The sequence below is a fragment of the Acartia tonsa genome, chromosome 5 (genome assembly GCF_053477335.1).
Source record: "Acartia tonsa isolate MP-2025a chromosome 5, ASM5347733v1, whole genome shotgun sequence".
Lineage (NCBI taxonomy): Eukaryota > Metazoa > Arthropoda > Copepoda > Calanoida > Acartiidae > Acartia > Acartia tonsa.
Window position 1 is genome coordinate 4,361,427 of NC_137264.1, and position 26,679 is coordinate 4,388,105.

The 26,679-nt window shown below is 30.3% G+C and overlaps 2 protein-coding genes across 9 annotated transcripts in view; one reads left to right on the forward strand and one right to left on the reverse strand.

Moving 5' to 3' along the window:
- The window catches only part of LOC145318556 (uncharacterized), a 547,717-nt gene that overhangs the window by 440,257 nt on the left and 80,781 nt on the right, over nt 1-26,679 (reverse strand). The window lies entirely within an intron of this gene.
- Nucleotides 1,964-23,057, forward strand: LOC145318558 (uncharacterized). 7 transcript variants are annotated; one of them, XM_080159923.1, is made up of 24 exons: nt 1,964-2,110; nt 2,893-2,964; nt 3,291-3,346; nt 3,583-3,626; nt 3,838-3,915; nt 7,639-7,728; nt 8,002-8,093; nt 9,159-9,231; nt 9,318-9,418; nt 9,802-9,874; nt 10,015-10,098; nt 10,829-10,883; nt 11,035-11,101; nt 11,732-11,798; nt 12,063-12,142; nt 13,368-13,440; nt 13,743-13,801; nt 20,835-20,914; nt 21,012-21,084; nt 21,340-21,439; nt 21,710-21,782; nt 21,962-22,067; nt 22,493-22,526; nt 22,853-23,057. In XM_080159923.1, the coding sequence occupies exons 1-23, from the start codon at nt 2,088-2,090 to the stop codon at nt 22,524-22,526; spliced, it is 1,653 nt and encodes a 550-aa protein (XP_080016049.1). In that variant the 5' UTR covers nt 1,964-2,087; the 3' UTR covers nt 22,853-23,057. The 7 variants fall into 7 exon arrangements, with proteins under 7 accessions (XP_080016049.1, XP_080016048.1, XP_080016050.1 ...); XM_080159922.1 differs by having other exon boundaries at nt 22,870-23,057; XM_080159924.1 differs by having other exon boundaries at nt 22,891-23,057.

The following is a 26,679-nucleotide window of genomic DNA, read 5'->3' on the forward strand; positions in this document are numbered from 1 at the left end:
AAACCTGACCTGGACCTATATCAAGCTTTCTTAAATGTAGAAACCAAATGGTCCAACGACTGAGGAGAGTACAAACAGCCAGACAAACATACTTCCTCTTTTATATTTTGAGGAGTTATCCTAGTTTCATTAATTTTTAAGTCTGTAATTGTGAAAGTTTAGTCAAAGTTGAGTTACAAGTACTTACAGTATATTCAGATCAAATACTATTAAATATACCTATATTTAATCCTTATTTAAAAGTAACAGAATGTGTGTGTGTGTGTCTATTGTACAGGATCTCCCTGAGCTCTCAACCGATATGGTTCTCTTTCACATAGAAGATTGTTATAACTATTTAGAGAAATGGTTCGGTACCTCCACCTTTCCAATAGAATTCGCACCTAGAAGCTTTTCTTTTAAAAACCAAATAAAAAAAAGCTTGGACGTCCTTGCCTCTATGATATAAAGATTACCCCTCCCCCCCCCCAAACAAAACAAAAAAATTTGAACATGGGGGTGCAGTAGACTGTAGTCACCCCCAAGATTTTGATTTTCATCTCCCCCCAAATAAAAAAGCTTGGACGTCCTTACCCCCTTTATATAAGGTGTCCCATAGGCCTGTTGTAATTAACATTTAAATCTACATGTTTATATAATATATATTCCGATTTCTGTCCATCTATTTGCCTGTCTATTATTTATCTTTAAAAAATATATATGATCAAAATTCTAATGTCTCGATTCCTAATTTTTTAAAGGAAAGGTTTCGCGACTTTTTTAGGACACAATTTAATTATAATTTTTAAACTTTAAGAAATCCTACAGTTAAAACAATCTGGGTTTTCAAATCATGAAACTTTAAAAATTCTTAAATCTATATTGTTAAATTATTGTTATTATTTTAAACAATTTTTGTTTTTGTTTTTTTAATAAGAAAAAAAACATACTGTTTTTGCTATACAGATAAAGAACATTATAATTTGTAATTATTTTTTTAATTGATAAATAATTTTTTTATTCTTATAGCTATTAAAATCTTTATATACCATTTTTTTTATCTAACTTATCTATTTTGCAAATAATCTAATATTGTATAAGGATTGTAAAAGAGAGAAATACAAATGTCGTCTTAAAGTGAAGATAAATTCATGAAAATTTGCACATAAATTTTGCAAATTTTATGAAAATACTTCTATTTATTCTGAATGTACAATTTAGTATTAATTTAGTAAAAATCTGCCTTTAGTTACATACAAATATTACGTGGAAAAATTATTTTGATTAATTTAAGTGGCCTTTTCATTGTCATTTTATTATGAAACTTGACAATTTTTAAAAGCGAAGCTTTCCTATAATTAGGGTCGGTCCGTACGTCCGTCCGTCTGTTCGTACGTCTGAGATGGATAGCTTTTTTCATTAATTTAGGCATGTTAGAATTGTCCTATCGATTTCAAATTTTGCATGGTGATTTCTCTAGTAGTTAAGTACGATTTAGAAAGCGTAGCAACTCTATAATCATTACCAGAATGTCCGTACGTCCATTTAAAACATGTTGATTTTTTACATTTTTAACAACAAATTTTTATGTGATCTAATTATCCGACTGTTCTGATTTTTGGTATACTGATTCTTAGGACAACAAAGTACAATATTATAAGCAAATCAACTCTATAATCAAGTCCTAAAAATGTAAGTATGTCCATAAACATTATCCTGTATCAATAAGTTTTTTAACAAATTTACTCACAATTTTGCTTTGACTCTTATTCATTTATATTCTGATTTTTCAGTTTTGACACTATACAAGTCCGTTTGTCCTACCGTTTCAGGGCTTGGCTTTTATGGATGTTGTCATCCTTGTTTTATTAACATGTACTTTAACCTTAGCTGATCAAATGTTCTATTGATATTTTTTCAATATTTTTCTTTGTTTTTTTTTATTCAAAATATCCTTATACCAAAAACAAAAAGTGTACAAAAAATAGCGGCATTTTTAAATCAAAAGCGCACCGAGATGTTTTGATTTTCAATTTCACCACGAAACTTTCGGCGGTGGTATTGGTTTTAAAAATAATGTATTAATAGATAGATAGTTTGCTTTAAAAATGAAGAATATTTGGTGCAAAAGGTAAATTGATACCATTATTTTAATAAGTAGTTTACTTATCATTAGAGCATGTCCGTACGTCCAATGAAGTCGCTTCTTAATTATTCAAATGACAAATATTCTAAACAAAACTACCATCCTTTTTTTAAAGTAACAGGATCTCGCTTACTGCTGTACCTATATGGTTCTTCAGTGGAGCTTTGTATAGGTCTAGGAATGTTTACCTTTTCTTGTTAAAACCAAACTTTAAAGTTGTGGGTCAATCAACCCCCCCCCCCCCTCCAATACCCCCTTTTCCCTTATGAAAGACTCTAGTGTCTTAGCTTATAGCTGAAAGTAGAAGACCGATAAACTGATTGATCGGCCGAATACTCGCATTAATAGAATTAAGATAACATAATCTTTTTCATTAAAAAGTAGTCTTTAACTTTCCTGGTACCCGTAAAGAACTCCCCTGAAATGCCAAACCCAAATAATCAGTCAAGTTGTATTCTATTCTTTTACCTTTTTCCATAGAAATAAAGGGTGGAGTAGGTTGCGCTAAAAATCTGTAAATGTGTGAGTTTTAAGGCTTAAAAACAGTAGTAAAACGATAAAATTTATGTTAACTTCAAAAAAAAGATAGTTGTCTAAAGTTCTTTTCAATAAGGAAAACACATATTTAGTGAATATTATCGTTCTACTTCTGTTTTTGAGCCTTAAAACTCACACCTTTACGGAATTTTAGCACAACCTACCTCCCCCTTTTTGGATTTGCTATTTATTAACTTCTAAAATGTTTCTTAAATCAATATTTGTTACAGAGACATTAGGAGAAATAGATTGAGAGATACGAGAAGGGAACAAACGGACAATCTGAACAATCCTGCTACCAGGTTTTATGAATCTATTGTTGAGTGGCTACGTGTGTTAAAATGGAAAAAAAATATTTTTTTTTGTTCAATTGTAGTTTAGCTGTTGTAACCTTTCATAAGGTAGTGCAGATATTTTGTCTGAAGCTTAAGATCTCAATTACTGCTGAACTGATTCTCTATTTTGGCTAGGATTCACATAGGTCCTCTGTAAGCTTTAGGCTATTTCATTTTCATATATTTAAATGTATGGTTTATTTGTTCAAACTTAAATGATCTTTAGTGGACAAACGACCAACAGTGGGACATAATTTTTGAGTATCTTTCATAATTTAAAAAAACTAATTAAGAGGAAGAACTGAAAATGCTAACGAAGATAACGAAACAGCAACAATCAAAATATTTGGTAAAAATATTTTATTTGAAAGATATTCAATGGCTTACCTATTTTTTTTATACATTTATTTTCTCCTATTAATTCAAACCTTTCTTGGAGATTTTTGTATCAATGTGGTATAATCTGGAATTCATATTTACTTTGAAATTATCGACTGAGTGTCCTTATAACCTTTTGAACCATGTTATTTATTTGACATGATAGAATTATTCTATTGATTTTGTTTCTTTTTATTTATTTATTAGGTAGACACAAAGAGATTAAACTTGTAAACTTGCGAATGCTTCTGGTAAGACATTTTAAATTTTTTGATAATATAAATACATTAAGTACGTTATGAATCCTTTGAAATAATCAAAAGCCTATTTTTTTAAATGGACACCATCTATTAATATTTTTTACTTTATTTGTTCGTTTATATAATCTAACTCATTATATAATGTAAATTAAAGAGAAAGAGGTTTCGTGATTTTTAACTTAATAAAATATTTTTTGTTCAGGTGTTTTTAAATCTAACAGTTTTAGCTGCTTCATTTGTTTCTTATTTAGCATGGATGGACGCTAAATATAATTGGGAGGTAATAATCTTATTCTTTAACATCTGCCCCCCCCCCCCTCTCCATAATAAATATGTTTTTTTGTTTTGAGGGGGGGGGGGTTAGTATAACAAGATAGACTTTGAAATACTTATAATCCTTTTCTAAATAAAACATTTTAAATGTCTATGCTATGCTGCTTCTTCTTGGGAAGATTTATTGTGCATTTTTTTGTTAGGTACTATATGCCATTACTAGCGGCTACGCCCCTAGCACCGTAACTTAGACTGTTACTTTTACTCAAATGAAAAATCAAACATCACACAAATGCTATAGAGTTCTAAAGTCACTTAGTGTCAAATTATCACAGAACATTTGTATATGAATTAATTGTAATCGTGTTGTTAACTGTACACATTTACATGTACTGGGAATACGCGTGAATGCCGCGTAAGAATATTGTCAGAACAGAGTTGCCACTTTGAAACTTTTGAATATTTTCATAAATATTTCAATATTTTTTTACATGTGGTTTCGTCCTCATTTCTTAGACTTTGGAATATATATATATTTTTTAAATTCAACCCCTCCCCAAAAAAAAAATTATTTAAATTTTTTGCTAAGTGTTTTTTTAAATCCTAATGTTACAGATTCCTTCTTTTTAATATTCAAATGAAGATAAATTTAAAAAAATAATATAAAAATAAAATTACAAATAAAAAATTGCTTGGACGTCATTGCCTCTATGTTATAAAGATTACCCCCAAAGTTTTAATTTACAATTTCCACCCCCTCCCCCCCCCCCCCCCTAAAAAAATGAAAAAGCTTGGATGTCCATGTATTACTCTGTTTTAAGAGCACTTTAACTTATTTCTAAAGCACAAATTAAAACTTTAAATATGACTGTGTAAATCCATGTCTGACCATAAGATATCAAGCTATACTACGTGCGGTAGTGGTTAGTACCGTCTTACCCGTAATTTCAGCCTTCCTTCTTAGCTCAAAGCAATGGATTGGTTTCTACTTTAGGCTTGCTTATCTCAGTTATACTTGGGTCCAACTAGGACATTGATTTTACTTGTTTAGCCTTAAAGTTTTACAAAATTGTCTGATTAAGTAAGAACAAGCAAAATTTTTTGGGGGGATAAACAGTTTTCGGCGGCAACAGCAGTTTTGCAGCCATTTCTTCACAATTTCAATACTTTTTGTAGGGAGTTGGGGTCAAAAACGAAAGTGTGCAAAACAGGGTGTAGGAAGGTATATCAATCCCCTGGCAATTTTTTATATGAAAATTTGATATAAGGGGTGGTTTCAATAAAATTTCTTCACAGTTCAACATTTTACCATATTAGAGCAACTTCCATGCCAAGTTTTAATGTTCTATTCATGTTTTAAAGTCTTGAAGAACACATACCTTATGGAAAATAATTACATAAATGACCCTCTTTTTTAAAAAGTGATAAGATAGTTGGTTTAAGTTTTCAGAATGAAAAGAAATTGCTAGGGTATATTTAAAAATGTATTTTCTTTTAAATATTTTCAAAATAATGAGTGTAAAAGCTCTATTTTAAAGATTATCAGACTTTAAAATTCTTAAACTTTAGTCGTCATTTTTGAGAAATTTTATGTATAAAGCAGTTAATTTAAGAATTAATATAAATAAATAAACTAGTTTTCTTTATCTTAAGCTATAATTTAACTTCAAAAATTGTTTTATTACATGTAAAAAATCACTATAAACTTTGGGAAAATATAACGACAAAATGTGGCAACCCTGATTTTTATTGGATAAATTTCTTACATAGCAGAAATCCAATTAGTTTTGATTTAACTCGCCGTGCTAGAGGCCTCTAGTGGCATTTAAATGTTTTCAATTTATTTTAAATATCTAATTTGAGAAATAATTTGTCTATGTTATCAGCTCTTAAATTCATGCTTCTACGCAGCGCGACTACGCTAGCGACACTATGCGGCGAAAATATTTAAATTTTTTTCGATTTTATTGTGATTTCTCTTGGGAGGGTGGTGGTACCCTCCCCCAAAATAGTTAAAAACCTTCCCGGGACATATGAGAATCTACCCTGTTAAGGAGAACCCAATCGGTTCAGCGGTTAGCGAGATCCTTCGGTACAGACACACAGATACACACACAGACAAACAAACATCCTGTTACTTTAGTATAAGGATAGCAGATTTTCTAATAACCATTGTTTTACCCTTCTTGTATTTATTACTTCATTGCATTGGTGAAGATTTAACATACCTATAAAAAAAGTGTTATTTTATTAGTAAAGTAGTTCTTATCGTTAAATACATTTTGGCTTAGGGGTAGGGCTCGGCAGCCGCGTGTAAGGCTCAGTGAAGTAGACATTTTAAAACTTTAAAGTTTATTTCAGCTGGATGTCTAAACCAGTTCATAAACTGACAATCCATCTTTTCAGAATGTCTTTTTATGCCCGCAAGCGGGTTTCAATTTGAGGCTTTTGTGCGTCTGCCCAGCCCCGCTTAATTAATTAAATTAGGTAATCTGCCATACTAGGCAAGGATTATGTACTCATGAGTAAGCTCATTAGTTATCATGATGAAGAGGTCATATTTTCATTGAAAAACTTAGTTGTTTCTCATTCCTATACACAAGAACAACATTGTCAACCATTTTACAATAACCGCTCCTTGAAAATGTGTCAAGTTTAACAAATAAATTAACCAAGTAGTAATTTTATATTCCAGCAACCTCACTACTAAGAAATATTAACTCTTTCAAATTCTTGTTCTTGTGAGTTTAAGAACGTAAAAAGAATGAAGTGGAGGGAAAGAAAAAATAATATGACAAAAATTATTCCAGAATTGTAAAAACAAAAGTTTCTTGTTGAATATTTAAATGTTGAGAGAGATATTTTCTATTCTTTACTCCTCACTGAATTGTTAAATCTGAATGATTTCCCACTTTTGGGAATTATATAAGGAGTCCCCTGCTTTTGGTTTCCGTTGATATAAACAAAGATAACCTATTAGATTCTACTTTTTCTTACCATTGTGTACTTAAACATAAGAATGGTCATTGTTCTTTATCGTTACAACCCTTTATAACATCTATCTACAATTTTAAGCAAGTTATATACATATTGGTATATTTATGCTAAATTTGTTTTCAAAATGTGTTTATGTCCAGAGTGGGGGGGGGGGGGTTAAGAAAGGAATATTTTCTTTTTAAACATTTGTGTCCAAATAGGATTATTCTAAAATTTGAAAGAATGGTAGTAATATTTCATAGTTGCATTAGGAGAACTGTGTAAGACTATAAATCAAATAGATTTACATCACACAGGCCTTGCTAGCTTACACTTTTAGGTTTGAATGATTTACTTTAAATTGAATTTTTAAATTCATGAAAAAATCATTTAAAGGTAATTCAGAAAAATGGGTAGTAGAACAGAAAAGATTAGGGCCAAACAGTAAAGGGGAAGGTAGATTGTGCTAAAATTCCGTAAAGGTGTGAGTTTTAAGGCTACAAAACAGTATTAGAGCGATAATATTCACTAAATATGTGTATTTCTTATTGAAAAAAACTATAGACAACAATATTAGTGAAAAATATTCAGTAAATATTATTGTTCTACTACTTTTTTTAAGCCTTAAAACCCACACCTTTACGGAATTTTAGCACAACCTACCTACCCCTTTTATAACATTTGGTAGTTTTAAAACAATTTCAATACTTACATATATTTTCCTAAGTATAATTTGAAATATTTTTTGTATCAGTTAGCCAACTCAGACAGGCCTGACAGAAGTATTTTGTCTGCTATGGAATATCTACCTGTTCTATCCCCATCATCGCAGAAAATTGTTGCAGTAAGACACTTTATCAAAATTTTCGAGGAATACAATTTGAAGAAAAATTAAAAGACAGCGTAAGAAAATTAAAATATGCTTCCACTTTCTCTTGTCTACACCAAATTAAAACTAATCTCCATTTCAAGTTGGAAAATTAGAAACTTTTTAAAAACTTCTTATTCAAAGTTTTTGTACTCAAAAGAAATTTAACATACTTTGAAATAAATCTTCTACATATGTAATAAAGAAAGAAATGTTTTAAATAATCTTATACAATTCTGCTACTTTTAGAGTGTTCATGGACATCTGGATCAGTTGTTATATCTAACAGCATTCAATCTGTTCCTCTACTGGGTCATCTATGGATTTGTAATATCTTGCAGGTGGGCTATAAAAAAAGTAGAATGTTATTTTCATTGAGGGGATGAAGACCTGGATGATTGATCAAACTATTTTATTTGCATTGCCATGTACAATGTAATCGAACAAAAAGTTGGAAAAGTAAAGGCTAACGGCTGGGGGCCCAGCCGTTTTGCCATTTTTGGACTATTTTCATAGCAAATTACCTAGTCACAAAACATATCTCCACATAAAAATCTTTGCCACTCAAAAACGTTATCAAATGCTTCTAGCCGGTAGCTATTGGTACTAGAAATTTAAAAAACGGTTATTGCTATTGCTTTAACATGAATTAAACCAAAATAAAGTATTAAAAAGTTGATTCCTACGTAATTAATGATGAATTTGCCCTAAAAATAGGCAAAAAACGGCTAAATGGCTGAGCCGCCAGCCGTTACTTTTCCAACTTCTTGTTCGATTTAGGGAAAATAGACCTACCAAGGATTACTCATGCAAAATTTCATATCGAAATTCGAATTCGAAGTGCCATTTACTCATTGATTACGAGATGGTTGCATTACCCCCCCCCCCCCCCCTTATACTAAACCACAATAAATAGATATTTAAAAATTTCCGTATTATAAAAGGGAGGGGGCGAAAGTGACACTTTTTGAAACCAAAATTAAAGTCAAAGGAGAAAAAGTTTGTCTCAGATGATTCAAAATTGTTTAATTTTGCGAGAAACGGCAAAAAAAATATCGGCGGTTTTCGGTGGGAGCAGCGGTTCTGCTGCCGTTTCTTCACAGTTCCATATTGTACCTACCCCTTTAAGACAACTGCCCTGACAAATCTAGGAGCTGTAACTTTTAGTTTTAGTTTCAAAAAGTGTCATTTCTGCCCACTCCCTTTTTCATGCTCCAAAATTGCTAATAATATTTTAGATGTTGACTTAAACTCATTATGATAAACTTCATATGCTGTCATCTTTACCAAAACTTAATCTTGTTAAGTTTAAAGTTATATTACACTTTGTATTTTAAAATGCACATAAACTGTACAAGAACAAGGATGTACATTAAAAGCTTGCTTTGATTCGATTTATGTTTAAGATTTGGAGGAACTTGTGATATTTGTACTGTTGTAGTATCCCTTCCTCATACAGTAATTATGGTTGTTTGGGAGGTAAATTTTATGATAATGATTAATTAATATTTATTACATAATTTAAATAGAATTCTAACTTTTGTTAGCAATTGATTGATATCTAGATAGGCATAGCTTTAGCAGTTCTGAGAGTTAAGACAATATTTTCATCTCTTCCTTGGGACAAAATTGTTCTTCTTCATTCTCAACATTATAAAGACCTAAGGTAGTTTTTTTTATAGATTTTTGTTAAATTTTGGAATTTTTTGTTTTATTTTTGTAAATTCTTGTCAAGTTTGAAGCAAAGAAGAAAAGAATACATTATGGTTTAAGTAATTACCATTAACTTAATCTTTTTAACTATGACTGCAGCAGATATTAGCTAGTGTCTAATTTTAGTTTGATTTCTTATAAAATATTTTTAAAATTTATGAAAATAATGATTTGCCATTGTTTAATTCCAAAATACAAAGAAATTTGCTTTAAAATTAAACTTCGAGAATAATCCTGAATTTTATGTTTGATTGAAATCCTTGATTCTATTTTTCTGATAATTTGTTGAAATGTGTATATTTCCTGGTACAGATATTTGACCAACTATTTGTGTAGATATGTGCACGAATTTTATGCAACCTGGGGACCCTGGATTGTCTCTTTGTATCTACTTTCAGTTCCAGTTCAGGTGCAACTTACATTCATATATAAATTAAAAAATTAGTAATTGAAAAAACTTTTAAATACTTTTTTAATATCGTATGCATTGCTTTAAAAAACAATTTTAATATTTAATACACCTTTCTCATTAATTTGATTATTATCTAGTTGTTTCTGGTTTGCCTGCCGTTTTTGGTTTCCAAATTACCCTTCCAAGCTGACTATGAAAAAAGCTATGAAATGACTGAACAGGTTCTTGCAGATAAGCTACTCTGTAGGGCTCTGGTGGTTGGTTTATTTAAGATGTACTAAAGATATTTTTTATTTTCTAACTAGCGGTTGCGCCCCTAGCATCTAAGGGCTCTGTATTCAATGGGGCAGAAAGGGGCTAAAAAATAGCTTAAAACCGTCCCAAGACTTAAATATAAAGTAAAGTGACCTAAAGCAAATATGGGACCTATGTGAAGCTTACCTAAAATAGAGAACCCTTTCAGTTTAGAAGTTATTAGGATCTAAGCTTCAAACAAAAAACTCTTACTACTTCATATAATAGGATACATTTCCATATCTTGCAGAAATCAATGAACAAAGGGATAGTTGCATGAACTGCATTTGACAAGTTTTATTGAAAAGCATAAGTTTCAAAAATACAATATAACATATAAAATTTTGTATTACAATAAATAGCAATTAGGTACCACCAAAATAGTCATCATGCTGTTTTTGTGAAAACAAGACAGTCATTTATGTTGCATATATCTAAAAGATTTGATTTTCAAGTCTTGATATTTTTTAAAATACCTGGCAGAAAATTTAAATTCTTTCAAATATAGGTCCTATAGATGTAGTTTAAACAATAGAACATAAAAAATATGCAGTTCACTAAATTCAAGTTTAAATGCACTTCTTGCAACTATCCCTTTTGTACTATTTGTTATTACTATTTCAATACAAATAGGTTAAGATTTAAAAATAAATTCAGGGAAGAGGTTTTGAAGAACAAAACATAGACCAATCTGAGACGTTGCAAGGATCAGGTTTTACACTTTTGAAAAGAGATAATTTCACATATGAAAAATGTTTACCAAGCTTATCATTTGCACTTAAAATATCAAAAAGAATCTTTTTAAAACATTATTTATAGTTTTTCCTTTATATTCTAAAATTATATCAAACATTGTGTTTTAGAGGTAAACGGTGTGAGGAAAAAGAGACAAAGTTTGGTTAAGCTTTTAACCTCTCCCCAACGTAAAATAGGAAAAGCACAACAAAATTTCTTTTTAAGTTGTTGTAAAGCTACTCTACATATAAGCTTTAGGTTTGTGGTTTGTATGTAAAATTCTGTCTTTGGTTGCATGTTAAAATTTTAATGAAAGAAAATGGCGAAGATTGTCCTGTTTTTCAGAATTCTTAATTGAAAAGGCTAGTTTCTCAGTTTCTTATAAAAAGGATTAAAAATAAGTAATTTATATAGTGTTGGTCTTAACATTTTTTGTTAATTTTTTTGCAACTTTAATTCCAAAAGTTGCTGTACCTTTAAGATTATATTTTTAGAGTAAATAAAAGTATATTTTCAGTCATAAAAAAATTTGCCCCTTTCTAATGGCTCTTTTCTAGTTTTGTATTTATAAAAACCAAAAAAAAATACTTCTTTCCAAAGAAGGTAACAATAACCTTTATTTATTACCAATTTTTTAAAGTCTGGCTGGTTTAGGTAAAGTATTTAGGTTAATTCAATAGGGTTGTATCCTGCAGGGTTTTAGGTAAAAAATTTTTAGTTAATTGGATAATTTGATTATCTTATCATTTACCTATCTCTACATTACTGAAAGTACGGGATTATACGAAATAAGTATAAAAAGGTAAATTTTCTTGTGCTTTTCTAAGAGGACTTATCAGCTTGTTGTAAAAGGACACACAACATCAGAGAAGGGGTTCACAGTTCTTATCAACAGGAATTCATACAATTTAGCAAACTAGGAAAAGTGGACTCCTAATGAATAGAATATTTTGCAATAATTAAATTTTTTTTTTTTAATCCTTACCTCACAATTATTGTGGAAAAGAAAGCGTCGAAGATTTTACCCCATTAACACAGACTTACAGCAATCAACTTCATATAAAGATTGAAATGAGCATATTCTTTTTTTTCATGACTTTCGAATAGCATTTGATACTTGTCTACTTGACAATATTGTATGGAATCTATCTGTTCTCAGACCCGTATTACCAGTCACACAGTTACTACTACTACTGCTGCCACTACACAAAGTTCTTTGAATTCTCTTCACCAAGGGTTAGTCAATTATATTTAGCGGTCAACTTTCTAAGAGATAGATGTTCTAGAAACACTTGCTCAAAGAACATGAATATGAGTACCTATACGGTAATGTAATTCACAATTTATTCGCAATAGCCATATGTCTAATAAGTGATCGATTCATATCTTGGCTTTGACATATGTCAATGTAAGAGCCAAAGATGTTAAAACTTGAATTTAAGAATATGGGTAATGGCTTGGCTCATTAACAGCCACTTACAGATAAATTCCTCATAATATAATTTAATTGCGATAGGTCACAGTACTTTTGCAAAGAGAAAGATTTTGTTAACAATTTACTTTTTCATAAATCCCAGAAAGGTTAAAAGCATGTATAAATCCATGTTAAAAAGAATTGGATATTCTGGAATGTGATCCTGGAATTTACTAGGATAAAAAGTGGTAAAGTTTTGCCCTAAATTCTTAACTTTATCACCTCTTTTCCCTGAATGTGTCAAATAGTTTGGTTAGATAAAGTTTTTAGATCAAGCTCTGGAAAAAAAATTCAACAGGCCCAATGTTTTATTAAGGGTATGTGTAACCTAGTGGGGTTTTTTAAAACCCCTCAGGACCTAAACAACTAATTTGAATGGATACATATATAGTTCAATGAGAACTTTGATTGCATAAACCTTATGTCAATATCACCAGACATTACGATTTTTATAGGTCAAGCCATTCCCCTACATCTAATTAAAACTTGCAAACAAATAATATGGTTCAGATGCAAACCTGACATATCTTCCTCTAACTCAGTTATACACAAGGTGTCAAATAAATATTTGAATCTACTGCAGTTCACGGTAAAATATTGCCAAAAAATTATGAATTTTAAAATGCTGCTAGCTGCCAAACGGCTGAACGTACAAATCATGCCCGCACACTGTTTTAAGCGGCATAAGAAGGCCTACAAATAATCTAGAATAGCCATAAATCAATAATGCATAATTATCTCGCATTGCAAAAAAGGCCTATTTTACGAGTTTTTTCTTCTTTCAAGCTTTCCCTGTGCATCATTGGATCTTGGCTATTCCAGATTATTTGTAGGCCTTCTTATACCGCTTAAAATGGTGTGCGGGTATGATCTGTTCGTTCAGCCGTTTGGCAGCTAGCAGCCTTTAAAATTCATAGATTTTTGGCAATATTCGTTACCAGCAATATTTTACTGTGAACTGCAGTAGAACCAAATATTTTTTTTCAGGGAAATAGTAAGTTTGCATGGACAGGTTCCCAACGAATCAAGAAATTATTGTAGAAGTTTAGTAACTGAAAAGGTATATTAATTATTGTTTCCTTTCTCTTCAATTTCTATTATATTTTAATTTTGAAATCAATTAAGACAAACTTTCTTTTAAAGCTTAAATCTATTTAAAGATCTCTATTATATTTAAGTTTTGAAATCAATTAAGACAAACTTTCTTTAAAAACATGAATCTATTTAGAGATTTTATAACTATTTGGGTTAATATAATTTGTCATGTAACCTTTTAATTCTGTAATCACGCAACCTTGCTATCAAAATTTAGTTAGATTTTCAGTAGAGCGCAGCTTTTCTGTAACTTAATAATTATTTCAGTACAACTGTGCCTGCAAAGCAATATCGGCTGGCAAAGCGGTCATTGAAACCATGGGAAGGTAAATATTCAGATTTTAATATTTTTTTTTGCTTAAAAGAGGTATTTTAAAACCTGTAGGTAGATACATTTTTTATTTTGAAAGCACTTTATTATGATTTTGATATTTTTTTGTGTTTATTAAAGTAGACTATAGTTGTCCTTCTAAATTATTATTTGCTTCAATATAAGAAGGTTAATATTTGAAATTTAAAATCAATCTATTACTTATTGAAAGGATTGTAATTTATATAGGTTAACATACATAAACATTACTTATTGAAGACATTTAAATTACGTAATCTTAGAACTTCTTACGTTAATATTCATCTACTCTAAAAAAAAAACACTTTGTCCGTCAGTCTGTATTTGTTATTATTACCTACTAAGCTTTACTACTTCAACCTGTCAATTTGCTATATTTTAGTTATGGGTATTTGAAAAGGATAATGTATTGTATTGGCCGAATTGTTAACATTATTGATACATTCATTTAGAAAATAGTGTTTCTTTATGATGATCAACTTTTTTATAGTAGCTAGATGTGTGTATGTCTGTTTGTTTTTCCCCAGCTAAACTCTAGACTTTGTAATTTAATTTTCAGAGATGCTTTAAATAATATGTCTTAATCAATTAAATTTAAGTTACAAAACATCATAAAGAGGACTATCCACGAACATGAGCACGTGATTTTAAGCACCTTCCTACATTGATCCATAGTATTTTTTAGTGAATATACTAGGTTTATGTTAAATATTTGGTTTATCGACTAAAAAGTTATGCACCACCATGGTTTTATATGAAAAAAAAACTTTAAAATGTAAAGCATTTTTAGATACAATATCATCAACTGCTTTGTTGAGTTCAAAGGACAAAATAAAATAAAAGCATCAAATGCTGTAAATTGCAATAGTATATTAATTAAACTGTTTAAAATGTTACAAGCTACCAACCCTTTTCTAAACTTACATTTGTAATCAAAATGATATACTTTTGTGTCAAAGCTTTTAAACAACAGTTTGAACTCATTAAAACATTTGATGAATGTGCACCAAACTATGCTTAACATTTCAAAGTTTTTTTCATATAAAACCATGGTGAAACCTAACTTTTTAGTTGATACTTTTAACAGTTATAAATATATCTCTTCCATAACATTTATAAATTAGTAACTACTGCTGCTTCATAACGAAATATATTTCAAAGAAAAAAATCTTCATTATCAATCGCATCTCTTGTAGAAGTGAATCAAGCAATATTAGCTTGGTCGTTTAGTTGATAAACCAAATAATAAACATAAACCTAGTATATTCACTATAAAATGCCTATTATCAATGCTGGAAGGTGCTTAGAATCACTTGCTCTTGTTCGTGGATAGTCCTCTTTGAAACATAAAATACACAAATTTTAGTACTTAGATTGATCTGGCTTTTCTCGTTTGATTTGATTTTGGCTTTTGATTTGCAATAATATCTTATTTATCAAATAGCAAAAATGAATATTAAAATTTGGAAAGGTTATTGATTTTTGGTAATCTAGACTGACATTACAAAAGCATGTGGTAATCCAAACTCAAACTTGCACCACAAAGTTTAAATTTTCACTTAACAGTTAATTAGCTTTCCAATTAATCATTTAGAATACTTACCTAGCAAGATTGTTGCAACACTTATTGTTACAATGTGCAGAAATGTAAAGGAATATTTTACAAATAGATTACTCTAGGATATTCCATCTATCCAGGATTATAGGGATATTTTATAAATAGATTAATAGGATGGTCATTGGTCAATCTATCTGGGAATATTGGTTTATTTCATACATAGATTGTATGTATAATTAATCTATCTGGGTATATTGGGATATTCTATTAATTAATAGTCCTAGAATTTTCAGTTTTTCTTGGAACATTGGGAAATTTTATAAATAGTTAAGGATAGTTTAAAAATAAATTACATAAAAAAAACAATCTGAAGGCTGGTTAAGTTATCTGTTGTCTCTGGATTACAAAGCTTCTTTGAAGTATTGAATTTGATTTTGTGCAATACAGAAATGTTTCAAAGTGTTTCCATAGATTTTATATAATAGATCATTAAATCGGGGTAAAAAGGGTGAATTGTTCTAGGTATTTTGACAAGGCGTCAAATGATTTTCTCATATGCTCATATGCTCAAATGCTTATAAAATTGCAATCGAGACACAAAACGCATGATAACTCAAATTATAAAGAATGGAATCAATTTATCATTCAAATGTCAGAGTTAAATCTATTCCTCTTTTGTGTTATAAAAAGTATGCATTGCCTATTCTACATTCATTTTTATTAAATAAGGTTTTTAATTTCATAGGTACTTTCTATGAAACTCTGTTCTATCAAAGTACCATTTTTATTGATACTGCATTATTTTATAGAGAAAGAAAAGAGTAAAATAAATGTAGCAATGTATAGTATACATTAATGACCTATTTTATAAATATTTAATTTTCTTTATAAGAAACAAGTCCAACATTTTAGTACAAGGGGGTAGATTACTAATGGATAATATTAACTTATACTTAAACTAGCAGCCCCTACAAAAGGTTTCTAGGGGCACTTGAGGGAAGAAGGGGGTCTACTTTACATTTTTATTAAAAGTAAAAATATTTTTTGGGGGGAAGAGGGGTGCGTTTCATTCGCGATTTTTCTATGAGGGTGTAGGTACACTTCCAAAAATAGTAGTAAACCTTCCCTGGACCAATAGGAAGCTTTTTTGTAAATGAGAACCAAATCTGCTCCGCGATTAGCAAGATCCATCAAACTAATAAACATCCCGTTACTTTAATAAAAGGATAAATATGAAGAATGCAGCTTATTTATTTTATTATTTTTCCTCTATTGCCATAATACATTTTTATTTTCATGGGTTTATTCATCCTTGTTTATCTGATTAATTTGCTTTGATTAAAACAAATACAGAATTTTAAATAACATTTTTTTTAAATCTAGCTTTAAAGTGGATAAGGTGTTTTCAAGAAGGGACAGGGAAAACTAAGATTTCAAATTAAGAAAACAGGGATAGAGAAATCGCAGATATTCAATCCCCCCCCCCACTAAAAAAAACTTTTAAATGCCTCAAACTTTGCCTCTCATGTCATTTTTAAAAGCGAAGCTTTTCTATAATTAGGGTCGGTCCGTACGTCCGTCCGTCCGAGATAGATAGCTTTTATTCGTTAACTTAGGCATGTTAGAATTGTCCTATCGATTTCAAACTTTGCATGATGATTCCTGTAGTAGTTGGGTACGATTTAGAAAGCGTAGCAACTCTATAATCATTACCAGAATGTCCGTACGTCCATTTTAAACATGTTGATTTTTTTACTTTTTTAACAACAAAATTTCAAGTGTTCTATTTATCCGTTTGATCTGATTTTTGGTATATTGATTCCTGGGACAACAAAGAACAATATTATAAGCGAAGCAACTCTATAATCAAGTCCAAAATGTAAGTATGTCCATAAGCATTATCCTGTTTTTAAGCAGTTTTTCAACAAATTTACTTACAATTTTGATTCGACATTTATACATTTATGTTCCGATTTTCTAGTTCAGATACTATACAAGTGTTAATGTCCGTTTGTCCTACCGTTTCAGTGCTTCGCTTTTATGGATGTTGTCATCCTTTTTGTTATACAAATACTTGTCTCTGGTCTTTTCAAGTGGCCTAGAGCATTTTAGATTATTCCTGTTTTAGGATTTTTTTCTAAATTAAACGGTTAATTAAAGACATGTAGAAATCTTTAAAATTGTTAAAGGAAAACTTGTAATTTTTGTACTATTAAAAGATGAAGAGTTAGTTGGTTAAGATAACTAAGAATACCAATATTACAAAGTCATTAAGTACTAATAAATAAAGAAAAAAACGTGTTTAAACTATTTTTGTAAATGGTTTTACCAATAATACTAATTTGATACCGCTTTTTTTGGAAAGGAAACCCTAGGAAAATATGTATCAAAACATAATATGGTTTAAATTGATTAAAACATCTAAGACAAAAGATTTGTATATCTGTGAGTGAAAGTAACACGAAAAAAAACCTGTAAATTCCTAAACCCAATTAAAAGATCTTTTGATTAACCGATTTTTAGGAGCGAAGATACTCTTTTTCTTTGGGAAAGGGTACAAAGTCATAAAGGGAATGTTGGTAATGATTAGGGGGACGGGTTTAAAACAGCAAAATTTCCACATCCCCCTCCCCGTTAAAAAAAAAACTTTATTTGTTTGTATTTTTTACTTTCACCCTTTTCCAAGATAAGTTGATATAAATGTAAAAAGTTGGCCCATATACTTGAATTAATGCTTTTCACACCAATTTTATTCCAGGAAATGAGACAAACTTTCTTTAAAACAAATAGTTGAGATGACGGAAGGAAGTTACACAGAGTGGAATATCATTGGTCTGGGGAATATTCTACAGTATATTATCTTTAATAGCAGCTAAGAAAATTATATTTTATGATTAGAGACGATCAGCTTTGTAAATAGGTATAAGTAATTTTCTTAAACCGCTTTAGCTTTAGATAATGAATAAATGTTTTTTTTCAATGCTTTTATCTTTATTAAAGCATTTCAATTTCAATTCTGAAATACTGATCCAACACTTACACAACCTATTGCAAAGGTTATTTATAAACCAAGGGCTGGAAACCCTGAAAAATAATTCTTCCATTAACTTTACCAAAATAAATTGAACTTTTTCCTTCTCCCATGAGGCGTTGGATAGTTGGGTGGGTGTGCAAATAAAACAGATCAATGTTTGTTACCAATTAAAATAGCAAATATCAGATAAGATATCAGAGCTAAGGGAGAAATTGAATTATACTCTTGGGTTCTTTTAAGATTTTAGAACATTCTTGACACATGAAGGGGATAGTTCAGTGAATTTTAAATAAAAAGTAGTAATTTCATGAATGGTATTTAGTATGTTTCATGACTGGTATTTAACTAGTTCAGCTTCTTAGCTTTCATACTCAAAAAAGTTTTAGATACATTTTTTTACTACAAGATGAAATTGATGTTTGCTTTAGCTTTTGATTACGAATCTAGAATTATGATTTTATCCATTTTTGTTGTAAAGTAAAATGACTGTATATGTTTTAATAATGGTAGTGCGAATGGGGCGTTTGTCCAAAATTATGGTATGGAGACCGCTCTTCTATGAGTACTACTAAAAACCTATTTTTACTGCAATACACATAGACATTCTCATCGTCGGTTCGTCTATTTAGAATGCTTATCCCTCTATTCCCACAAGTATAATACGAATTTGGTTGAGCTGGTGGTAGCTCAACAAAAGACCCATGCGAAGTATTATATTGCTTTAATCTAAGAATAAATGGTTGGTTTTGATATTCGATCAGAATTATATAAGTATATTAAGTATTAAGGAAGGAAAATGTTTTTATAAAGTGTATTTACATTACAAGTGAATAAGTTTGGTATTAAAATATTTACAGGATAAGTGTTAAAATCATAAGTAGTGTAGGACAGAAAAGTGCCCTAAGTCCCAAGCATTGAATTGTGCTAAGTGTTAGAATTCTAACATAAGGCCTAAGCCCAATTCATGCTAAGTACTGAGGGTCCTAAATTTAAACTACAATGCATGCCAAACAACTAAGTCATTACCTTTTAAAGCCAGAAGAACTTGATGGTAGGAGAGTCAATAAATAACTAACTTATTTTAAGAGGTGCATGCTATAACATCAACTTATAATAAGGATCTAAGTGTTTGTCTGTTTAATTAAATGTCTGTATGTTAACTTGTGACGTAAATCAGGCATGGTTGTAGGCATACATACTTGTACTAAATGGTTACATGATTACTTTAACAATAAACATAATGTCTTTAATAAACATATAATATTAATGTCTCACATACAATTTACCATGATTAGGCTAGCATTACCCATATATAGTATTATATTGGTAAAGATAGGCCTATGAATGCATAAAAGGATATAAATAATGCCTTGGGCCTAGCTAAAGTAATTGTGTCTCGTGCCTGAGTTTTACTTGATAATTACTGGGGCACGTCAATCAAATATTTAGATTCTACTCTTATATAGTGTTAACTTTATATCAAACATAGGTAGATAGTCTGGATGCGAAGCATTTCTGTAAAAGTCTTATTCGTACGTTCAAAGAATTTGAAAATTGGGGATCGCATCTCCAATAAAGGCCGGGGCCTTACCCTTGCTTGTATTGGTTAAACAGTTTATTTTATAAAGAAAATAACCAATGAATTTGTAAGTTTGAAATATTCCATCTTTATTTTCATCCTATTCTGTTCTAAAGATTCAAAATAATATCATTTATAAATAACAAAAAAAATATTTTATAAATCTGAGATATATTGAGATAGCATTGAAAGGGGGAAGGCGGAGGTGCCACTTTTTGAAACCAAAAGTAAAACGTGCATGATCTCAGCCCATAAAAGATTTATAACTCTAAAATTCTGCACAGCAGTTGTTTTGTGGAGAACAATATGTTTCTACAGTTTATACAATGATTGCAATTTAAATTTAATTTCAAAGGGTGGAGGCGGATGTGCCACTTTTTGAAACCAAAAGTAAAACGTGCCTGATCTCAGCCCATAAAAGAGTTACAGCTCTAAAATTCTGCACAGCAGTTGCTTATGTGGTGAACAATATGGAACTGTGAAGAAACGGCGGCGGAACTGCCGCTACCACCGAAAACCGCAGTTTCCCGCTGATTTTTTTGCCTTTTTTCGCCAAATTAGACAGTTCTCAATCATCTGAGATAAACTTTTTTTCTCATAAAAATTTCCCTTTATATTTTTACGTGACACTTATAATATTTCAAACATTTAAAAGAAATTGCAAGTGTAAAATCTTACAAGTGTCAAGTAAAAATATAAGCAGAATTTTTATGAGAAAAAAAGTTTATCTCAGATTATTAAAATTATGGCGAGAAAAGGCAAAAAAAATTGGCGGGAAACGGCGGTTTTCAATGCATTTTGTATATAAATTTTGCTCTGATCATTTAATATTTGTTTAGGACTTATCATGTTCATAATTCTTCAAGACCTTTGTGGAATCTTCTAGAAAAACCTGTTCTGCCGCATTTTAGACTTGCAGGTGTCCCATATTTTGTAACATTTACAAAAAAAACTTACCTAAAATGTTTTAATGATGATTAGTTTATACAGAAAATTGTGTTTTGTTGTATTTTTAGCCAGAGATTGTTTAGCAGAAGGGGTTACATTTTACAATGACCATTACAGAAGGAATTATCTTAACATGGCAAGGTAATTTCACAGTCTTTATCAATATAAGCTACTCTATAATATTTCATTGGTTGTGTTTGATCCTTTTTCTTGATTTTTATACTATCACTTTAATCATGTTTATTCTTTAAATAGCCTTCTGTTTTTTTTATAATTAATTACACTATGTTTACAAATATTGTATTATTATTTTTCATATAAAAGTAGTATTAAACTTTAAGTCATACTCATTGTATCTTCCTTACATAAATTCTAAGCTTTTTGTATCATTTTTAGTAGCTGTAGCCGCAGTCCACCTCCCCCTTACTCCCTACACCCCCAACAAGAAGCAACATATGTAAATGTAGATTTTCATCACCCTGAGCAGAGAAATGAGGTATATAATTCATAATATTGCTATTGAATTAGTGAATTGACTATTATAGGCAGATCACTTATAATCAGCGACATCCAAGCTTTTTGTTTTGAAAGGGTAAAATAAGGGATTTCAAAGGTTTGAGGAATTCATCTAATTTTATGGGTAAATACCCTTTTATCTCCACACTTTAACGTCTGTGACTATAACCAATTTACATATAAACTCTTTGCAATCAATGGAATAAAATCTTTGCACCCATTTTTGGTAAATATAAAATAAATATTTAAGGATGATCAAAGTAGTTATGTTGACCAAGACCCACACTTTGAAATGGAATTAGACCTGGGAACGACAGGAACAAGTATTTTTTTTCATACACTTTTTGCTACAATTAGAGTCAGTTTGTCTGTCTATAACTTTCTATAATCTATATTTTTGCATGATTGGATGGTCATATGTCTAATTTGTAGGGCTTTACTTTTATGAATGTTGTCCTCCTTGATTCTAATCTGAGAAATCTTGAATATTCCACTGAAATAGATTCACCAGCTAACCACGACTGTACCTATGTAACTACTGATCATGCTGCTCAAGTTGATGAAAATACTGCTAATGATGATGTGCTGGAGGAGAGTTTCAATGGACAACAGGAATATTTAAACATATATATTAAGCGATTATAATTTGTTTTAATCCAATCTTAAATGCTTGCAGTTAATAAAACCTAAAAAAACCTTTAGAAATGGGCCTTTCTGGGTTTTAAGATAAAGCATCTATAGGTAAAATTTATTTAAAATTGCTGTGATTCAATTCAGGCAAGTTAGATTTTTGTAAATATTTTCCAATTTTGCATCAAGATTCCTACAGTAATTGTATAATCAAGAAAGTTATGCAGTTTTCTAAGGGAAAAAAATAAGAGTAGTGAGTTGGTAGAAATATTCCACTTTGAATTATTTACCAGAATCTTAGTCCCACATCTCTGACGTCATTCAATATCTGCACTAATGAAAGCATTGCTTCTCCATAATCAATACTTTTTTCTCTTCTTAATTTTATGTGTTTAAATTGTTTACAGGACTGGAGTGAAACAAGTATTATTATCTAAGTAAGTAATGAATGACTATGCATCCTTTTCCCTACATATAGACTAGCAACTACGCTCTTGGAAGCCTCTAGGGAAGGAGGGTGGGTTGTAGTTCGACTCTTCACTCTAAATTTTAGTTTTTAGCAGAAAATAAAATAAAAACATTGTGGGGGGTAGGAATATTTCTAGAGGTGTTGTCTCTTATTATGATAGAACCCTCCCCAAAAATAGTTATAATCCTCCCCTGGACCTATACGAAGCTTTACTGTAACGAAGAAACATAAAGGTCCAACGGTTAGCGAAATTTTAAGCTACAGACAAAATAATTTTACTTTTTTATGTTATAGGATTAATAAATTTTCAGAATCACAAATAACAACAATAGCATAAACTTCAATTGTGTCTTTTTGCGAAAATGCGGAGGTGAATGCACCCCTATAATTTAGTACCTGAAATTAAATATGAAAATAGTATACTTATATTATGAATATCATTTTATGATATATTTTATCCCATATGTACAAAAACTAATAAATATTTATATGTAATGTATCTTACGATTTTAGAAATGCTTATCTATAACACGAAGTATTACGATGTCTGTCTGTCCAAGTAGATGTAAGTACTAAGTAACTGTTAAACAGATTAGTAAGTGCTGTTTCAGTGGTGGTTTTAGGCTAATTTCCGGGGGAAGAAGGTGCAGGGACCTTCCTCTACTAGTTAACGTACTACTTTTACCATATCTTGCTGAACTGATTGAAGTTAAGACCTTTTCTGCCAATAAGCTCACCCAGTTTTTCGATGAGGCCATCCAGGGTAGAAAAAAATTTCTTTGGAAAATATATCATTCCTGTCACCAATAGTGGCATCCTTCTTCAGGCATTAATCAATATATTTTAGAGGACATTACACCAAAAGTGTCCTTCTAAATTTGCAAATTATCTGCTTGTTTATTAGCGACGCTACTGTATAAATTATTTTGTATGTCCGAAAAGTGGGGAAATGTAATTTTCTTTGAGTTTTTTTATGAAGATTCTTTTGACAAACAAGCCTATACTTATTTTGTTTCGGTAATTTCCCTTGAACTTAAAGTGAACCATAAAATTGTTTAAAGTTAGGTTAGGTTAAGTAAATATCAGAAGCGCCCTGTAGGATTTAAGATCCCAGCAAATGCTAGAAACACATTTGTAAAATTAGAATGAGGTGGGGGACCTAAGCTTCTTTTATATTATATCTTATTTGGTAGGTAGTTATATTTATTTCAATTTGTATATTGATCCTGGAATCTAACGGGATCTAAGACATGGACGAATAATCAATAACAAGGGAAAAAAATTATTACTTCTGTTCTGTGGATTAAAAATATCGGTTGATATTTTTAGACATTGGCTTTTTGTACAAGCCATACAAGCACCTAAAGATTTTAAGTAGATTATTGAAAGAAAATGTTTATAAATCTTAAGATGCCAGCATAATTTACATTTTAATGTCTCCCTTACTGAGATGTATCTATTTATTATACTAATTAGAATTCAACCCATGCATTTGGGTTAATACGTGTACTTAGAAACACACACACTCACACACAGACAAACAAATTAAAGAATAGTTATTTCTTTTATCGTATTATAAACCGCTTTCCGCGGATATAGAATGTACAATTATTAGATTAAAACTAGTTTTTTTAGCCCCGAGGTGCCGAAGGCATGGGCTAAAAAAACTGGTTTTAATCTTATGATTGTACATTTCTATATTCGTAGAAAGCTGGATATAATACGATGCTAGACATAGTTTTTTCGTATGGATGAGAACCGGTTCCTATCCACCGGATTCGAATGAATACGAGAAAAAGTAAACAAAGCAGAAAATAAAACTATATAAGAAGAGATTCTTTGATTTATTAAAGGGACATACAGACAAATAATACAGTTGCTACGCTTCCAATAAACTCAACTCATCAATAAATATAAATGAAAGGTCAACTAGACACTTTTTATAATGTTTTTTAGGTTTATTTTCATTTAAAACGTATATACGTATATATGATTTAAATTGTTTGGAAATACTAGTATCTTATTCCATTTCTGTTTGCATACAATGAGGTGGACCTTCACTTCCCATATCATAACATCCACATATAATTTTCTAATTGCAATAACACAATAGCATTTGTTTGAGTTCATCTATGACACTGAAGCAAAAGAGAAGGGGCAGCTTATTCTATTTTAATACTAGAGTTTTTGCATGCATGAGGGAGAGAATTATAAGTGATAATAGTTCCTAAGATTTATAAATATTTCTTATTAGATTGTTTGAAACTTTCAGTATGGCCTCGAAACCGATTAATTTCCGCTGGATTAGGACCGATATTCAGCAATGCTGAAAAAATATGTATAGCATCGTTTTCCATGTATAGGTATTAAAATAAAAGTATCAAAATTAATACCAGTTTTTTCAGGCCTGATAGGCCGAATGCTATATTTTTTCATATTAATATCTTGAGAAAGCTGTCTATAATACGATGCGATAAATATTATTAAATCATGATTGGATAATAAAAATTAGTAGTGTCCAAACTTCAACCAACAATTTATATCCACAGAATAGGTGATTTTGTTCATCGTAATTGTGAGGTTTACATCAATTTATTGTCCCTCGTATTATCCTCTAAGACCAGGGATCTAAATGTATAAGACAATGGCCGTTGATGGTAGAAAAAATTACCTTTTCAGTAGATTACAATTAATGGTTGAAACGTTTAGACTCTCAACTTAATGAACCAACTAATTAAATTTCAAAAAAGAACCCTAAATTGTTAAGCAAACAAAAATGAAAATTTCGGGGATTAGTGTAAAAAAAGTCCTTGCTAAAGATCCATAATATTTTTAGTAGCGAAGCTACTCTATAATTCACTTTGTCCGTCCGTCAGTCAGTCCGTCCGTCAGTCAGTCCGTAACGCTATGGGGGAAATGGGATTTACTCAGCTCCTATAAAAGATAGAATGCTGAAATTTTTTGACAACATTCCCATCATTAAGGAGCACAATTGACTATAAAAAAATCATTGGCGTTCGGACCGATTTTTAGCAGGTTTTAGGCTATTTTTATATTTTTCACATTTTTCTCCATATCTTCAGTGTTTATGGTCCGATTTTCAAAATTTTTTCAGTTACAGATATCAAAATTAAATTTCCCGTCGTTTAAAGGAACAACCATGAAGGCCAGACTGCCTTTTTAGCAGGTTTTAGGCTATTTTTATATTTTTCACATTTTTCTCCATATCTTCAGTGTTTATGGTCCGATTTTCAAAATTTTTTCAGTTATAGATATCAAAATTAAATTTTCCGTCTTTTAAAGAAAACAATCATGACGGCCAGACTGCCTTTTTAGCAGGTTTTAGGCTGTTTTTTATATATTTAACATTTTTCTCCATATCTTCAGTGTTTATAGTCCGATTTTCAAAATTTTTCAGTTATAGATATCAAAATTAAATTTCCCGTCTTTTAAACAAAATAACCATGACGGCCAGACTGCCTTTTTGGCAGGTTTTAGGCTATTTTTATATATTTAACACTTTTTTCCATATCTTCAGTGTATATGGTCCGATTTTCCAAATTTTTTAAGTTAAGGATTTAAAAATTAAATTTTTTGTCGTTTTAATAAAACAACCATGACGGCCAGACTGCCTTTTATCAGGTGTTTAGCTATTTTTATATGTTTTACATATTTCCCCATATCTTTGTTTATTTTGATGCAATTTTCAAACTTTTATGGGATATCAGTATCAAAATAATTTTTCCCATTGTTATGAGCATCTTTAATATAATTTACTTTGACCATCGTCATCATGCAAAATAAAACAAGGTTTCATGGTTATTTTATCCAATAAATCTATTCTTGATTTTAGTAAAAACCTTTTAAATCTACCCTGTACGTATTCCCATCGACGACTTTTTGTGCTTCGCTACTTATGGATGTTGTCATCCTTGTTTTTAATGTGGAAATGAATGCACATCAAATTAGCATTGGGAGACAGGCATGCATGAATACAATTAATCTCAAGTAGATGGGCGATGGCAGGAATATTCAGGGTCAGATTCTGTACACTATATATGGGTTTCAAATATTTTTTTTATTAATATTTAGTTAATATTTAATTTAATTTTTAGAAGCAG

Excerpts from the sequence above, each read along its gene's own strand:
- LOC145318558 (XM_080159923.1), top strand. The coding sequence starts at position 2,088 with ATGAAGAATATTTGGTGCAAAAG. Across the intron at positions 9,875-10,014 it reads TACTTTCAGTTCCAGTTCAG|TTGTTTCTGGTTTGCCTGCC; the intron begins GTGCAACTTACA and ends ATTATTATCTAG. Across the intron at positions 13,441-13,742 it reads GAAGTTTAGTAACTGAAAAG|TACAACTGTGCCTGCAAAGC; the intron begins GTATATTAATTA and ends TAATTATTTCAG.